This window comes from Myotis myotis, unplaced genomic scaffold, assembly GCF_014108235.1.
Source record: "Myotis myotis isolate mMyoMyo1 unplaced genomic scaffold, mMyoMyo1.p scaffold_m19_p_2, whole genome shotgun sequence".
Classification (NCBI taxonomy): Eukaryota; Metazoa; Chordata; class Mammalia; order Chiroptera; family Vespertilionidae; genus Myotis; species Myotis myotis.
Window position 1 is genome coordinate 162,396,968 of NW_023416324.1, and position 18,725 is coordinate 162,415,692.

The 18,725-nt window shown below is 42.7% G+C and overlaps 1 protein-coding gene across 3 annotated transcripts in view; it reads right to left on the reverse strand.

The window, feature by feature from the left end:
- Positions 1-18,725, reverse strand: part of LMLN (leishmanolysin like peptidase) — a 73,361-nt gene that overhangs the window by 14,716 nt on the left and 39,920 nt on the right. For all 3 annotated transcript variants that reach the window (XR_004974172.1, XM_036350855.1, XM_036350856.1), the window contains 5 exons: positions 18,136-18,212; positions 14,863-14,973; positions 11,048-11,180; positions 9,408-9,567; positions 5,486-5,616 (listed from right to left, as the gene is read on the reverse strand). Coding sequence is in view for 2 of the 3 variants with exons in the window: in XM_036350855.1 (XP_036206748.1) it covers positions 5,486-5,616; positions 9,408-9,567; positions 11,048-11,180; positions 14,863-14,973; positions 18,136-18,212 (612 nt within the window). In the remaining variant the exon portion in view is untranslated. The remainder of the gene's footprint in view (positions 1-5,485; positions 5,617-9,407; positions 9,568-11,047; positions 11,181-14,862; positions 14,974-18,135; positions 18,213-18,725) is intronic.

The window sequence follows — 18,725 nt, forward strand, 5'->3', positions numbered from 1 at the left end:
CAGACACCCAAAAGCAGACCAGAGGAGCGCAAGAATCAAGTCAAAGAATTGAAATGTGAAGAAGCAAAAAACACCCAACCGGAAAAGCAAAATGAAAAAAGAATCCGAAAATACGAAGATAGTGTAAGGAGCCTCTGGGACAGCTTCAAGCATACCAACATCAGAATTATAGGGGTGCCAGAAGAAGAGAGAGAGCAAGATATTGAAAACCTATTTGAAGAAATAATGACAGAAAACTTCCCCTACCTGGTCAAAGAAATAGACTTACAGGTCCAGGAAGTGCAGAGAACCCCAAACAAAAGGAATCCAAAGAGGACCACACCAAGACACATCATAATTAAAATGCCAAGAGCAAAAGACAAAGAGAGAATCCTAAGAGCAGCAAGAGAAAGAAACTCAGTTACCTACAAGGGAATACCCATACGACTGTCAGCTGATTTCTCAACAGAAACTTTGCAGGCCAGAAGGGAGTGGCAAGAAATATTCAAAGTGATGAATGCCAAGAACCTACAACCAAGATTACTTTATCCAGCAAAGCTATCATTCAGAATTGAAGGTCAGATAAAGAGCTTCACAGATAAGGAAAAGCTAACCACCACCACCAAACCAGTATTATATGAAATGCTGAAAGGTATCCTTTAAGAAGAGGAAGAGGAAGAAAAAGGTAAAGATACAAATTATGAACAACAAATATGCATCTATCAACAAGTGAATCTAAGAATCAAGTGAATAAATAATCTCATGAACAGAATGAACTGGTGATTATAATAGAATCAGGGGCATAGAAAGGGAATGGACTGACTATTCTTCGGGGGGAAAGGGGTGTGGGAGATGCAGGAAGAGACTGGACAAAAATCGTGCACCTATGGATGAGGACAGTGGGTGGGGAGTGAGGGCGGAGGGTGGGGCGGGAACTGGGAGGAGAGGAGTTATGGGGGGGAAAAAAGAGGAACAAATGTAATAATCTGAACAATGAAGATTTAATTAATTAAAAAAGAAAAGAAACTTAAAAAAATATAATATTTAAATGTCCAGCTACAGAAGTCTGTTCAGCTCTTGCAGCTGAAATAGTACAATGTATTCTGATTTTTCATTTTCAGGAGCACACACTCCACCTTGACATCCATTAGTAGGGTATGGGATATTCCTTAAGTTCTGCTCCTAAGTTACAGAATGTCTGTGTCTCCATACGTTTTTAGTATGGTAATGCATTCATTTAATATCAGGCATGCAAATAAGATACTTAAGAAAAATAGTAATTTTCTCCCTTTGGATTTCTATTTTCAAAGGAGAAAAAAAAACTATTATTAATCAGTAGTTGATTTATTAATTCTTAAATCTATACTTTGCACAGATCTTATGAAATAAAATTGTAAATTTTTTCTATTCAAAGTAATAGCTATTGAGGAAAGAATTATCTACTTTCCATTATTTCCTTAGGCTATATGCCCAGAAGTAAAATTATTATAAAAGTTGTTGATATATAGCAATTTTATACAAACAAACACACACACACACACACACACACTAGTGGCCCAGTGCACAAAATTCGTGCACGAGGGGTCCCTAAGCCCGGCCTGCACCCTCTCCAATCTGGGACCCCTCGAAGGATGTCCTACTGACGGTTTACAGGGATCGGGCCTAAACTGGCAGTCGGACATCCCTCTCACAATCCAGGACTGCTGGCTCTAAACCACTCACCTGCCTGTCTGCCTGCCTGATTGCTTCTAACCACTCTGCCTGCCGGCCTGCTCGCCCCCAACTGCCCCCCACTGCCGGCCTACTTGCCCCCAAATGCCCCCCCACCAGCCTGATCACCCCCAACTGCCACCTGTGCCAGTGTGTTCGCCCCCCCTCCCTGGCCTGTTTGCCCCCAACTGTCCCCCCTGCTGGACTGCTCACCCCCACCTTCCCTTCCCACTGGCCTGCTCGCCCCCAACTGCCCCCCTGCTGGTCTGCTCACTCCAAATTGCCTCCCCCTCAGCCCCCGCTGTCTGATCACCTCCAACTGACCCCCACTGATGGCCTGCTTGCCCCCAACTGGCCCCCCTGCTGGTCTGCTTACCCTAACGGCTCCGGCACCCCATCAGCCTGATCACCCACAACTGCCCTCCCCTCTTGGCCTCTAACAGCCTCTACCTCGGCCCCACCACCAAAGCTTTGTCCAGAAGAACGTCCGGAAGGTCTCCTGGAAGGTCTCCCAGTCTAATTAGCATATGACCCTTTTATTAGTATAAACTAGAGGCCCGGTGCACAAAAACTTGTGCACTCAGGGGGAAGGGGGGTCCCTCAGCCCGGCCTGTGCCCTCTCGCAGTCTGGGACCCCTCGGGAGATAACGACCTGCTGACTTAGGCCTGCTCCTGGGTGGCAGAGGGCAGGCCCAATCCCTAGGTGCAGCCCCTGGTCAGGCTCAGAGCAGGGCTGATTGGGGAGTTGGGGTGCCGCCCCCTGTCATGCACAGAGCAGGGCGGATTGGGAGGTTGCGATGCCACCCTCAGTCACACTCAGGGTAGGGCCGATTTGGGAGTTGGGGCACCGCCCCGTCACACTCAAGGCAGGGTCGATGGGGAGGTTGCGGCGCCACCCTATCACGCAAAGAGCAGGGCCCATCAGGGGGGTTGGGGCTCCGTACCCTGTCATGCACAGAGCAGGGCCCATCAGGGGGTTGGGGAGCTGCCCCCTGTCATGCACAGAGCAGGGCCAATCAGGGGGTTGAGGAGCTCCCCCCGTCACTCACAGAGTAGAGCCGATAGGGGAGTTGGGGCACCGCCCCCTGTCACAAACAGAGCAGGGCAGATCAGGGGGTTGGGGCGCCGCCCTCTATCACCCACAGAGCAGGGCTGATCAGGGGGTTGGGGTGCCGCCACCCTCACACTCAGGGCAGGGCCGATGGGGAGGTTATGGCTCTACCCCATCACACACAGAGCAGGGCCGATCAGGGGGTTGGGGCGCTGCCCCCGTCACACACAGAGCAGGGCCCATCAGGGGGTTGCGGCGCTGCCCCCGTCACACACAGAGCAGGGCCGATCAGGGGGGTGGGGTGCCGCACCCTGTCACACACAGAGCCGCAGGGCAATCAGGGGGTTGGGGAGCTCCCCCCTATCAGGCACAGGGCAGGGCTGATCAGGGGGTTGGGGCGCCTTCCCCTGTCACGAACAGAGCAGGGCAGATAGGGAGGTTGTGGCCCCACCCCCTGTCACACACAGAGCCGCAGGGTGATCAGGGAGTTTGGGCGCTGCCCCCTGTCACGCTGATCCCGGTGCCGGGAGGCCTCGTAGTTCCGCTGATTCCGGTACTGGGAGGCATATTACCCTTTTACAATATAGGATAGAGGCCTGGTGCACGGGTGGGTGCCGGCTGGTTTGCCCTGAAGGTTGTCCTGGATCAGGGTGGAGGTCCCCACTGGGGTGCCTGGCCAGCCTGGGTGAGGGGATGATGGCTGTTTGCAGCTGGTCACACACCCTTCAGGGTGGGGGTCCCCACTGGGGTGCCTGGCCAGTCTGGGTGGGGGCTGAGGGCTGTTTTAAGGCTGGCGGGTGACTGAAGCTCCCAACCACTCCTTTTTTTCTTTTTATTCTGGGCCAGCTTTAGCTTTTAGGCTTGGCTCCAGTTCTTAGGCCTCCACTGCTGAAAGCAAGTTTCTGGCCTTTGTTTACCTTCTGTATTTGAAACAATGTTGTGATCCTGCTGGCTGAAGCCCGGCAACTAAAGCAGGTTTCTGGGGTTTTGTTTAGCTTCTATATTTGTAACATAGTTGCTTAGAGTTTCAGCTCAGAGGCCTGCAGCGGCAGGCGGGAAACGTTGGAGTCTCCGTCACTGAAGCAAGCAAGCCTCATGTTAGTTTCAAGCTGCCTGGCTGCTGGCCGCCATCTTGGCTGGCAGTTAATTTGCATATTGCCCTGATTAGCCAATGGGAAGGGTAGCGGTCATACGCTAATTACCATGTTTCTCTTTTATTAGATAGGATAGAGGCCTGGTCCATGAGTGAGGGCCGGGTGGTTTGCCCTGAAGGATGTCCCGGATCAGGGTAGGGGTCCCCCTGGGGTGCCTGGCCAGCCTGGGTGAGGGGCCCTCACTGGGGTGCCTGGCCAGCCTGGGTGAGAGGCTGATGGCTGTTTGCAGGCTGGCCAGAGCCCCTTCGGGGGGGGTGGTCCCCCGCTGGGGTGACTGGACAGCCTGGGTGAGGGGCTGATGGCTCTTTTCAGGCTGGCCACTCCCCCCCGGTGACCCAAGCTCCAAGCCTCTCCTTTTTTTCTTTTCTTTTTTTTTTTTCAACACCTCCTTGAGCGGAGGCCAGAGCTGGTTGGAAGCAGGTATCTGGGATTTACTTATCTTCTATAATTGAAACTTTGTAGCCTTGAGCGGAGGCCAGGGCTGGCCGGGAAGCTTGGTTCCTATCGCTGGGGGCAACCCAAGCCTCCTGCTCACTTGAGCTCCGTGGCCACCGCCATCTTAGTTGGGTTAATTTGTATACTTGCTCCTGATTGGCTGGTGGATGTAGCATAGTGATGGTTAATTTGCATGTTTCTCTTTTATTAGTGTAGATATATATATATATATATATATATATATATATATATATATATATATATAAAACAGAGATAGGCAATTTCTCTAAAAAAAAAACACACCACTAATATTTTCACAAAACACAAGCATCCAAACTAATATTTACATAAACAAACTAAGTTAAATATTAATCAGTAAATTAAAAAGATAAAATGTATTTTAAAATATAATCTACACTAATAAAAGAGAAAAATGGTAATTGGCGTACGACGCTACCCTTTTCATTGGCTAATCAGGGCTATATGCAAATTAACTGCCAACTGAGATGGCAGTTAACTGCCAACAAAGATGGCGGCTAATTTGCATATGTAGGCACAATGCAGGGAGGCGAAAGGGAAAGCAGGAAGAAGCCCCATGCCACTGACAGTGATCGGAAACCCAGGGGGAAGCTAAGAGCTGGGGGGCAGGGCAAAGACGGCCCTGGGGCCGCCTTTGCCCTGCCCCCCAGCCATGATTGGAGAATCAGGCGCCTTTGCTGCCCTGGCCAGTGATAGCAGGAAGTAGGGGTGGAGCCAGCGATGGGAGCTGGGCACCGTTGAAGCTGGCAGTCCCGGGAGCTAGGGGTCCCTTGCCTGGGCCTAAAGCGGAGCCCACGATCGCGGGGCCACTGCAGCTGCGGGTCCCCGCTGCCCAGGCCGGGGATTGGAGGGATATGATGGTCCCCTTGCCCAGGCCTGAAGCCTGGGTCAGAGGCGTCAGGCCTGGGCAAGGGGCCAATCCTGCGATTGGAGGGTGATGGGGGTCAACGCCTGAGGGCTCCCAGTATGTGAAAGGGGGCAGGCTGGGCTGAGGGACACTCCCCCCCCCCCACACACACCCAGTGCACGAATTTCGTGCACCGGGCCCCTAGTAATCAAATAATGAGACAAAAGTTATATAATATTTGGTATAATTATTAGCAATCATTTAGTTTACCTGATAACATCCACTCCCCCAGTCTGGGTAACTCTGCTTCCTTTCACAATTTTCCATGACGAATGCTGATTTCTGAATTAGACAAACTGAATGAGGTCCATACTTTTCAGCACCATAGTTTTTAAAAAGGTCTGAAGAAAACCAGAAAAAATGTTCTTAAAAACTGATCTTTGGCTCAAAGAACAAGAAATTGAAGTATTCCATCTTTATGACTAATGGTTATTTTAAAAACAAACATGTTTAATGGAAAATTTCAATTTAAAATATCAAGAGAAAGAGGGCTCCAAACTTAAACTAGGTTCTCAATACAGAAACTACTGGGAGAAAATTATTATACCAGAAACAAGTGATAAAAGTGGATCTAAAGTATTTAAGTTAAATATACAGAGGAAATGGCACTGAGAATCACCTTCATTAGTGGCTTAAATAGCAGTCACTTGCCAAATGACCCAAAAAAGGATGAAGGCAACTATTTATATAATGAAAGCTTTCTGGGGGTCTTGCAACTTTTGCAAAACTCTTTTTGTATTTTCAACTTGTATTGTCATCCCCTGGAAGTTCATAAATACCATGCTGATCTAGTCTCAGACTAAACACAAACTTGCAGAGTGGACTCAATGACCTCTAAATAGCTAATGGGCAAAGGATGAAGGTCTTATACACAAGCAATATTTTGCTCTCTTTACACTTAATACAAGTAAGTTACATCTTTTGAAAGCAGAGAGTTCAATTAGCCCCCTGCCATTGTGGCTCAGTGGTTAAGTGTGGACCTATGAACCAGGAGATCATGGTTCAATTCCCAGTCAGGGCAAGTGCCCAGGTTGCAAGCTCAATCCCCAGCAGGGGGCATGCAAGGGGCAGCTGATCAATGTTTCTCTCTCATCATTAATGTTTCTATATCTCTCTAGGGAAGGAAGGCCCTAGTGGGGCAACCTCCCAGTCCCTGGAGACTTTTGAAAAACCTCTTTCTGGGGAGGCTTTTCTTTTCCCGCCAGCGGCGCACAATTCAAAGGCGCTAACTGCGGAGCCACCTGCCACAGAGCTGCCTAATCACTCTCCGCACCCAGCTGGATTGAGTCTGGGGCGGTGGGGCGGAACACCCCCAGCGGCTGCCCGCAGGGGGTTTGCTGGTGGGGGTGGGGCTTGTACGCAGGGGCCTTGGGGCTGGACCCCCAGCCCCCAGCGTGCTCTCTGCCTGGAGGCATCCAGCTGCAGACCTCCGACCCCATTAACTGGATCAGTGGTGAGGTGAGGAAATGAAATTTGGGGCGAATACCATGGGTGCAGTCCCCATGACCTTCCCCTCCCAGGATAATGCTGCACTCCCTAACCTCCCACATGCTAAGAGATAAATGTGGATTCCCAAAGAGGCAGGCCCCCAAGGAGCTTCAGCTGGAGGACGAGAGGAGTTACTCACTTCTGACACCCCCACCCTTTGCTTTAAGGCTGCATTCTCCTTCCCTAATACATGTTGCTTGAAGTACACGATGGTTTGTGTTTAGACATGTGATAAACGTGGGGAAAATAAAGTTTTGTGCTTTGGAACAAAAGAGTCTGGAGTCTGTGGGGGTCTCTCTCTTTCACACACACACACACACACACACACACTTTTCCTTCCCTCTTCCCTGGCCCGGCAAATATTCACGCAGAAAGTTAACCCTAGCTCCTCAGAACCCACCCTCACTGGAGTGGCCTCTGTTTTGTTTTGTTTTTTTCTCTCACAAGGTTTCTTTCTAACCTCTAAACCAGCAGTCAGACATCCCCACAAGCGGTCCTGGATTGCGAGAGGGTGCATGAATTTCATGCACCAGACCTCTAATATATGATAAAAAGGTAAGTATTTCCCTGGCTCGGGGGTAGCTCAGTTAGAGTGTTATCCTGATAAGTTAATGTTGTAAGTTCGATCCCCCATCAAGGTACATACAAGAATCAACCAGTGAATGCATATGTGGAATAACAAATTGATGTTTCTCTTTTTCTCTCTAAAATCAATCAATAAAATTTTTTAAAAAAAATAAGTATTTTATTTTATGTCAATTTTGAAAAATCTTAATTATAAAAACGAAGAAAGAAAATGTAAAATAGAACTCTATATTTCTTTTATTTTCAGAGTATTTCGAAGTCCTCAAAAAACAGTGACCAATGGTTAAAAAAAAAAAAAAAAAAGGAGCATCAGCAAGCTACAATTCTCAGGCCAAATCCTGAAGGTTACCTGTTTTTATAAATAAAGTTTTAGCCAACACATCCACACTCATTCATTTATAGGTTGTTTATGACTGCTTTCACACTTCAACAGCAGTGTTGAGCAGCTGCAACTGAGACTATGACCCACAAAACCTAAAATATTTACTATTTTCTCTTTACAATAAATGTTTGCCAACTCCATCTGTAAAACAGTAACATGTGATAATGTATTTTTAGCAAACCCATGACTGATAGATCTGTGCATTTCTTTTGTTTTATATGGAACTGCTGAGTAGTTGTATCATAAATCTTTAATATTTATTAAGTAGGTGAGTGATAAAAAAAAATAACTACAAACCCTGTTAAATCTGCTAGGTTTAAAAATAAAACATTATGGAAATTTAAAATTTAAGTGACTTAGTTTGTAATAAAGTATGTATAAAGGGGGAGTGGGGGAAAGGACCAGGTTAAAAATTTTGATGATGCCCTAACTGGTTTGGCTCAGTGGACAGAGCATTGGCCTGCGGACTGAAGGGTCCCAGGTTCAATTCCGGTCAAAGGTACATGCCTCGGTTGCAGGCTCGGTCCAACGTGCAGGAGGCAGCCAATCAATTATTCCCTCTCATCATTGATGTTTCTGTCTCTCTCTCTCTTCCTCTCCTTTCCTCTCTGAAATCAATAAAAAAATATTTTTAAAAAATTTTGATGACCACAGAAACAAAAACTATTTATTGCTATTTATTAACATATCAGATGTGAGAACACTTTATTTATAGAGGTGGATAGTGGGAGCTGTAACTATTATTGTTGAATATCCAACTGCCATACTGTTTATCCCTTTGAAGACCTGTTCATTTATATGTATTACGAAAGAATAAATAGTATGACAACAGCCAAACCGGTTTGGCTCAGTAGATAGAGCGTCGGCCTGCGGACTGAAAGGTCCCAGGTTCGATTCTGGTCAAGGGCATGTACCTTGGTTGCGGGCACATCCCCAGTAGGAGGTGTGCAGGAGGCGGCTGGTCAATGTTTCTCTCTCATCGATGTTTCTAACTCTCTATCCCTCTCCCTTCCTCTCTGTAAAAAATCAATAAAAAATATATTCTAAAAAAATAGTATGACCACATCTTACTAGTGATGGGATAATAATGCTATTCTGATATCTGAAGAATGGCATGTTACTTCTAAATTACATAAAATGCACACTCCTTAGGAGTTGAAAAAATAGGTTACCAAATGTGATTAGCTAAAAAGAGCTCTCCATTGGAGGGCCCTGAACTAAGTAACTGGATCACTTAGTGTCTTTTTATTCATCTGTGAAATTCAATAATATCTTCTCTATGTCTCTCGTCAGGTTCTTAGAAGAATAAAATGAAATATAAAAATGAAAGAGTTTTGCAAATGAAAGTTTCAGGCAGATGTAAGATATTACTAAAAAGCAGTGTGTATACATGCACAAATCTATCTAATAGCTAAAAATCTTTTCTATGTGTGATGGTTCTAAGCTCTTACTACATTAATTCATTTAATTCTCACCAGACCTCTATTAGATATATATTATTATCCCCTTTCTACAGAGGAAGAAGCTGAGGCACACAGAAGTTAGATTATTTAAAACAGATGGATAGCAGTGGAACCACAATACAAATTCTAGGGTCTGTGCTCTTAACCACTATTTTACATTGCTGATATATAATTGTAATATGTATATAACATTTCATTTCACTAGACTACTAACCTGGTTGATTTTCCAATATTCTACAATCTGAGCTGCGCTGATATTCACCACTTACATGCCAAATGAATTCCTGACTGAAAGGGCAGTAGTCAGCAATTTCTACTGAACCACCATAATGAGGCAAATCTTCTGCAGGTATTCCACTGAGTTCATCAAAGTACTACAAAAAAAGTATTAGGAAGACAGGGAAAAAAAGAAATATTCTGTATAACCAAACTAAGTCCACAGACAATTTGTAGTAACCCTCTAATGCTGTATAACACAAAGAAGATATTAATGTAGTTTTCCTCATGTACAGCAAGCATGTCAAACTCAAAAGCTAACACAGGCCAAATAAACGAGGCATGCGGCCCGTGGGCCGTGAGTTTGACATGCTTGATGTACAGTGTAACACAAAAATATTAATATACTACTCAGGGGTATGTCAAAGCTATTATAGTTTTAGAAATAAGTAAGGTAAGTAAACTAGTTAAGTTTTTTATTAGATAACAAATTTGTTATGTTTTTACAGAATGAATCAGAAGACTTTTAAGAGTTGACAAAATACATAAAACTTCATAGAATTAAAATTTTAAATATACTGTACTTTAAATGTCTTTACACGCTGTTTTGACATTCTTGAAAAAGTAAAATTGTAAGAAAATGCAAGAGATCACATATATACATATAATACTTTGAACACCAAAGGAACAAGGTACCAGATAAATCTTAAAGATTTCACATTTTACACCAACTCATTGAATGATAATACTACTAGTGGCCCAGTGCACAAATTCGTGCATGAGTGGGGTCCAGCCAGCCTGCCCTGATTGGGGTTGGGGTGGCCAATTGGGGGCGGGGCGGGGCTGGCTGGGGAGAGGGGCTGCAGGTGGCTGGTGGGCCAGCCCCGCCCCCGTCAAACTCCTGGTAGAACTCCCAGTCGAGGGGGAAATTTGCATATTAGCCTTTTATTATATAAGACGTCTAAGAAATATAGTTACCATCATATGGTGTCTGAAACGCTCAGAAAGATCATAAACCTATGTAGGAAGCTCAAAATTTAGCAGCAATCATTTAAAATTAGCTTTTGTGATATAATTTCTGACTAACGTGTCCTTTGAAAATGACAGGCAGAGTTCAGGCTTTTTAGAGATAGCCATGGCAACGAAACACTTAAAAGGTCAAATCAGAGATTCAGACAACATCATGTGGGGCCATTTTCTTCACCTTTTACATCCCTTAAGTCAAACCTCCTCTAAATCAGAACTCCCAAGCCTTCTAATTAATTGGCTTAGAGTACCTGGGTTATTTTCTTTAAAGAATCTTGGGGGGTTTTTTGGTGTATAAATTAGAGGAAATTAAAGATGAAGACTTTGGAAACAACTAGAAAGAAAAAACATACAGTTTAGAAATATTTAGAGCAAAATAAACATTTTAAATGCCTCTTACTATTTCTACAGGAATTGCTAGATATTAATCACTATCTATTATATCACATTAGTTATAAATAAATAGAGGAATTCCTCAGTTTTATCTGACTTATAGAAAACAAATGAGGCCTTATAAATTGAAACAGTTAAGAGACTTTACTCTTCTAATTCAAAATAGAAACTTATTTTTAAAAAGGTGATTCTTAAAATTGGGCCCCAATCAAGTGTTACCTGGTATTCTTGAGGCAAAGGTTTTGGAAACTTCTGCAAATTACACACTGCAACTGCTCTCTGGTCCTGTCTGCAAGTTAACTGCAAGGGATTACTTCTGAGAGTGTCACAGTAAGGGCTCAGCATCTGCCGCCTGCACATAAAAATAAACACCACCGTATAAAACTGTAAAGAAAACAGTACACGTCTACTCTTTTCCATTATAAGCTTATCTTTTCCACTATAATTTCAATGTTTTAATAGCTTAAAATGAATTGCTAAATCGAGTTATAAACTTATTTTTCAAAGGGTAAAAGGAATGCTTAATGTAAATGTGAAAGATTAAAGCTAGATGCATTATAACATTATTTCACTGTTATTAAATAATATCTTATTTATCTCTCTCCATTTTTGTCAGTAAAATGGAATTGTAAAGACCTGATTTGCATTTTATATGACAAATAATGAAATTCCAGAGCTTGTCAAAAATACACATCTTCATAATTAACAAATGGAGTCTCAGAAACAAATGGAGATGATGTCCCCTTTGTCCTGCAGCTACAAAGAGTTAAATATTTTCTATGCTACAATCTAGTTCAAAGAATCCTATTTGACAATTTGTTAAATTAAAAACATTCACGCCCTGGCCGGCCCTCGGACGGAAGGGTCACAGGTTCAATTCCCGGTCAAGGGCACGTTCCTCAGTTGCAGGTTCAATCCCGGCTCTTGTTGGGAGGCAACTAATCAATGTGCCTCTAACACATGGATGTTTCTCTTTCTCTCTCCCTTCCTCCCTTGCCCCATCCCTTCCACTCTCTCTAAAAACTCAATGGAAAAATATACTCATTCCTTGGGTGAGGTTTAAAAAAGAACACATATACACACAAAAACAAAAACAATATTCACAATCCAATCTTGTTTTTCTGCATAAAATGAAAATTGTGTCAATATTTCTAATTGTTACAACTTGTTCTGTTCTCTGTTAAATCTAATCTTGAAGAGAAAGTAATTTATTTAATGTTTAATTATTTAATTTGTTAATCCTCTCCTCTCCCAAGGATACTTTTTCCATTGAGAGTGGAAAGGAGGGAGAGAAGCAGGGAGATAGGGTGGAGATTGGGGGGCAGGAAGGGTAGGTGGAGGGAGACAGAGTCGGAGAGAGAGAGAGAGGGAGAGGGAGAGAGAGAGAGAGAGAGAGAGAGAGAGAGAGAGAGAGAGAGAGACATCGATGCAAGAGAGACATTGATTAGTTGCCTCCCACACACGGCCTGACTGGTGCCAGGGATTGAACCTGCAACCCAGGTACATGCCCTAAAGTTTAGTGTGCGGGCTAACGCTCTACCCACTGAACTACACAAGCCAGTGCTCAAGGAAACTTTTTTAAAAATTGCACTAATTGCTACAGATTAAACGGAATCCTCCAAAATTCATGTGTAGAGGCCCTAACCTCCAATCTGACTATAACTGGAGAAAGGGTCTTTAGGAGGCCATAAGGGTAGAGTCCTAATTTGATAAGTCTGGTGTCTTTACAAGAAGAGGAAGAGACCAGAGCGCACTCTCTCTGCCATGTGAGGACACAGTGAGAAGGCAGCTGTCTGCAAACCAGAAAGAGAACTCTCACCATGAACAAGATTGGCAGGCACTTTGATCTCAGACTTCTCAGCCTATAGAACCATGAGAAAATAAATTTCTGCTGATTAATCCACACTTTCTGTATTTTGTTATGGGAGCCCAAGCAGACTAAGACATGAATGGAAATAAAAATAAAACATTGAAATTTGTGGGACAATGCTGAAGAAATGCTGAGAGGGAAATTTATAACACTAAATCAGAAATATGTAACATCTCAAATTAATAATCAACAATGTAGAGAAAGAAGAAATAAAAAACAAGCAGAAGAAAAGCTATAAGATAAAAGCAGAAATCAATGGATTTGAAAACAAAAACAACAGAAGACATCAATAAAACAAAAAGTTCGTTCTTTTAAAAAAATTCGTAAAACTGCCCTAGCTGGTTTGGCTCAGTGGATAGAGTGTCTGCCTGCGGACTGAAGGGTCCCTGGTACGATCCCGGTCAAGGATACATGCCTGGGTTGCAGGGGCCTGCAGTGCAGGAGGCAACCGATTAATAATTCTTTCTTTTTTAAAAATATATTATTATTCACTTTTTACAGAAAAGGGAGAGGGATAGAGAGTTAGAAACATCAATGAGAGAGAAACATGGATCAGCTGTCTCCTGCACGCCCCCTACTGGGGACTGAGCCTGCAACCAAGATACATGCCCTTTTTTTTTTTTTTTTTAAATATATTTTATTAATTTTTTACAGAGAGGAGGGGAGAGAGATAGAGAGTTAGAAACATCGATGAGAGAGAAACATCGATCAGCCGCCTCCTGCACATCTCCTACTGGAGATGTGCCCGCAATCCAGGTACATGCCCTTGACCGGAATCGAACCTGGGACCCTTCAGTCCGCAGGCCGACACTCCATCCACTGAGCCAAACCGGTTTTGGCAAGGTGCATGCCCTTGATCGGAATCAAACCTGGGACCTTTCAGTCCACGGCCCGACGCTCTATCCACTGAGCCAAACAGGTCAGGGCCAATAATTCTCTATCATCATTGATGTTTCTAGCTCTCTCTCCTTCTCCATTCCTCTCTAAAATCAATAAAAAATATATATATTTTAAAAATTGGTAAAACTGACAAATATCTAGTTAAATTGTAAAAGAAACAGAAGAGTCAAAGGATTTTTTTCATTCATTAAAATGTTTTTCATTCATTAATATGAATACAGTATATAGTGAATACTGTATTCATTATATACAATATAGTTCCATTTATATAATATTCTTGAAAGGACAAAATGAGAGAAATGGAGAACAGATCAGTGATTTCAGGAGTTAAGGAGGGTTGACATGAGAGGGTACTGAGTATGACTATAAAAGGGAAACAAGAGGGATCCTTGCAGTGATCCAAATGTTCTGTATCTGACCATATCAGTGGCAATATCCTGGCTGTGATGTTGTACTATAGCTTTGTAAAATGTTACCAATCAAGGCAACTGGATAAAATGTACATGGAATGGCCCTAGCCAGTTTGGCTCAGTGGATAGAGCATTGGCCTACGGACTGAGGGGTCCCGATTCCGGTCAAGGGCATGTACCTTGGTTGTGGGCACATCCCCAGTAGAGGTGTGCAGGAGGCAGCTGATTGATGTTTCTCTCTCATTGATGTTTTTAACTCTCTAACCCACTCCCTTCCTCTCTGTAAAAAATCAATAAAATATATTTTAAAAAAATGTATATGGAATGTCTGCAATATGAATCTCTAATTATCTTTATATATATATATATATATACATATAAAATATGAACATGCATGTGTGTGTTTGTGTGTATCTCCCAAAATTGGAGACTGTATTTTTAAAAAAGCTTGCTAGGTGATTATAATATGCATCCAGATTTGAGAACTCTATTGAAAAATACCTTTATGTTTTTTTAATATTGAATCAGCAGTTACATATATGTTTATGAGTGCATTTTTTGAAGAAAACAGTAAGAAATATAGAGTATGTAAAATGTTTGCAGTGTATATTTATGAATTATAAGCTAAACAGAAATATTTTATGGTCTGGCTCCCACATTGTAGATTCTTTAAGTATACAATTTAAAACAATATGCAGCTATTTGTTATATCACCAAGCACCATAAATGGTTTTTTACACATTTTGAATATGAACTATTCAGACCATATTTTGAAAGTAACACTTTAGGCTCCAGATAAAGAACAAAATCAGAAATAAATTGTTATCAAACATTATGAGGAAATGTATTCTTACTTTTTTTTCTGCTGATCAATCCAGAATTTACAGCTCTTCCTGACAAAGTCACAGCCCATTCCTCGACCCCAGTCTAACTTCTCAGCCATGCTATAATTAGCTTTATACCAGCTGTGGAAATAATTCAAACAAAGCACTTTTTATTGCTGTCATTTAAAAAACAATTCCAACATACCCAGGACAAATCTCAACAATGAGAAGACTAGGACCTCAAAAGGGACTTTGGTGGCCATCCCACGGAGAGGCATTACTAAGAAAGCCCTTGCTGCAAGGGTCTCCGGGGCATGACTGGAGGACTTCAGTTTTATGGTGAGGCTGTTCACAGTTGAAAAAAACTAACAAACCATGTTTCCATTGTAATTTCCAAAGATGATAGAAGTCACAGAGTAGAAACTGGTTCAGGTGTGAGACCAGCGGAATGAGGGCCAAAGAAACAAAGAGAATGAGAGAAAGAGAGGAGTAAACTGAGGAAGAAACAGTGGGATTGTTAGGTAGCTAGTTTTTACCTAATCTGATTCAGTTGGCCCTAGTGTCTTGCTTCTCTGGCCTTGAATCTGTGCTATTTTATCATACAGGCCCTGCTTGTGACTAAATATTACACCATTATAATAAGACAAATTAATACAATGTCTAATACTTTTAAAATATTCTCATTCCAGAAAACACACACACAGCACACTGAATTAGTTTCCTGGCAAATTTAATCAACAAGCTTACTTTTATTAGCATTTCTTTTTTTCTTTTCTTTTTTAATCTTTTTTTAAATTTTGGTCCTAGCCAGTTTGCTCAGTGGGTAGAGCACTGGCCTGTGGACTGAAGGTTCTGGGTTTGATTCTGGTCAAGGGCTTGTACCTTGGTTGCAGGCTCCTCCCCAGCCCAGGCCCAGGTCAGGGCTCATGCAGGCGCCAACCAATCGATGTGTTTCTCTCACATCAATGTTTCTCTCTGTCTTTCCCTCTCTCTTCCACTCTCCCTAAAAATCAATGGGAAAAATGTCCTTGGGTGAGGATTAACAAAAAAAAAAAAAAAAAAAAAAAAAGGGAAAAAATCCTTTTTAATTTTTTCAACTAGAGGCCCGGTGCACAGATTCGTGCACATTGAAAGGAAATTAATTAGAAGGTGGCTGGTGGGGCAAAACTGGGCAAGATGGGCCAGACACGCCCTGGATCCACCCTCCTGCAGTCCCTCCCTGGCTGGCCACACCTGGGGCAGTGCTGGGGCTCAAAGGGCATCTGCAGAGTGAGTGGGGTCCCTCCGGCAGGTGGGGTCCCTTGGCCTGGCTTGCGGGGATCAGCCGAAACTGGCAGTCTGACATCCCCCAAGCGGTCCCAGAATGCGAGAGGGCATTCTGCAAAGTTGCTTTCATTCTGCTGCTACTGGGTTGAGCATCTGCCCCCTGGTGGTCAGTGCACATCATACATACTGGCTGGTCGGCCAGTCAGCAGGTCGCTTAGCCTTTTATATATATGGATAGATTACAGTTGACATACAATATTATATTAGTTTCAGGTGTACTCTATACTGATTAAACATTATATAACTTACTAACTGATCCTCACAATAAATCTCATACCCATCTAACACCATACATAGTTATTTTTTCATTTATTTTTTAAAATATATTTTATTGATTTTTTACAGAGAGGAAGAGAGAGGGATAGAGAGTGAGAAACATCAATGAGAGAGAAACATCGATCAGCTGCCTCCTGCACACCTCCTACTGGGGATGTGCCCGCAACCAAGGTACATGCCCTTGACCAGAATCAAACCTGGGACCTTTCAGTCTGCCGGCCAATGCTCTATCCACTGAGCCAAACCAGTTAGGCCCATACATAGTTATTAGAATATTATCTATATACTATATATAAAAGACTAATATGCAAAGTTCAATCGGTTGCTATGATGTGCACTGACCACCAGGGGGCAGCACAGAACATGATGGGCAACCAGTGGCGGCAGCGGGGCTAAGGGAGTGAGGGAAGGAGGAGGTGGGGAGTTGGGGGGAATCACATGGTGGCAGTGCATGGGTACCGATGGAAGGAGGAGATGGGGAGGCGGGGATCCTGATCAGCCCTGATCACAGGCCATGCCTAGAGACCCTATCCATGCACAAATTTCGTGCACTGGGCCTCTAGTTGATTATAATGCTCTACTTTACATCCTCATGACTATTCTGTAACAACCAATTTATACTTCTTTTCTTGGTTAATTGATTTTAGAGAGAGAAAGGGAGAGGGAGAGAGATAGAAACATAGCTGAGAGAGAAACATAGCTTGGCTGCCTCCTGCACGACCCCTACTGGGGATCAAGCCCAAAGTCTGGGCATGTACTCTGACAGGGAATCAAACTGTGACCTCCATGCCAGCCAGAACCAACAACCTCTTGGTGAATGGGACAATGTTCAACCAACTGAGCCACACTGGCTGGGCTCTGTATCTACAGTTTTAAAATATTGCCAGGAATTTAGAAAAAAATCAGCCCATGTTGCTGTTGTGTTGCCTCAGAAAAAAAGAAAAAATGCTTTAAAATTCACCAGTTCCATGATTTTTCATTAGTGACTCACCCAGTCTACAGTGCTTCTATATCCAACTGGTATCTAAAAGAAACTAGCATTGTTTATAAAAGGGCTATAAATAGGTTGTTAAGCAAAGCAGCAGGACCACTTCAGCTAGCCATTGCTTATTCAGGGATAAATGAGAAAGAGCTATACTGGCACTAAAAAAACATCCATCATTGTGGGGTTTTTTCCCCTTTTCAATATATGAATGCCCTAACTTGGTCCACTGTAAAGTATGAGAAACAATGATAACCTAGTAGCAATGAACACAGTGTCTGGGCTGTGGTTTCTTAAAGCTATCTCTATTAAAAGGAACCAGCACTCCTTGTAAGATTGGCTGATACCCAGGGCGTATGTGCTGATCAGCCTGGTACATTCTACCATACCAGAAGCCAAGGAAGCTATCAAAAACCAACATGTCTTTTCTAAAGGATCCAGGAGCCAATAAAAAAAAGACCCCCATTGGAGTCATTTAAAAACAGTATTCTACTGCTTTACCAGAAAGGTCTACTGCTTTAAAAACCAGGAATCTATACATCACCAATCTCACTTATAATTTAAAAAAATTTTAAATTAGTCTTTCCTAAGAATATTTTACTTCAATGCAAAATGTCAGTATTTTAAGCTGATTAGTTTATTTAGCTTAATCATATTTATTTTAATATTCATTTCATTTCAATGAACAATTTCATATAATAATCTCAAAGCTGTCTTACCCAGTGTCCTCCATTAATGCCAGAGTGATTCGAGAGAGGACTCGGTTCTGGGTGTGAGAACCAGTCATTGCTTCATTCTGAAAAATGCCAACAGATTTTCGTTAGAGGACTGGACCCCTTGCAATCTCAATAATTTCCATCATTACGTTGATGTATATTTAAAATGTCATAAGTATGAGAGGCTCATGAAGTATTCACTTAAAATAGTGAAATACAGAAGTCTTGTTTAAAATGACAAGACCGAAGCTTAAAATCTACTTTCTGCCTCAAATGTCTACATTGTGTCCAATTTTGTTTGAATGGTAGACAGCCAGCATTTAGAACTCTGTGATGAAAATGAGGATAAATACATTGAAACAGGAATACTGTAAAAATATTACACTACCTAGGCAAAATGGGTAGTTGAGACAGATGCCCAGATAATACTTACCTGAATTACACAAAAATGCTTTCATAACCCTCAACTTTGTGATCAAAGAAATATACATTAATATGCAAAACACGTATCACAGGATCAAAGGATTTGCATGAGGGACCTAAAATACCATCAAGGTCTACTATCTACCCAGCGTTTTAATTCATATCATAAA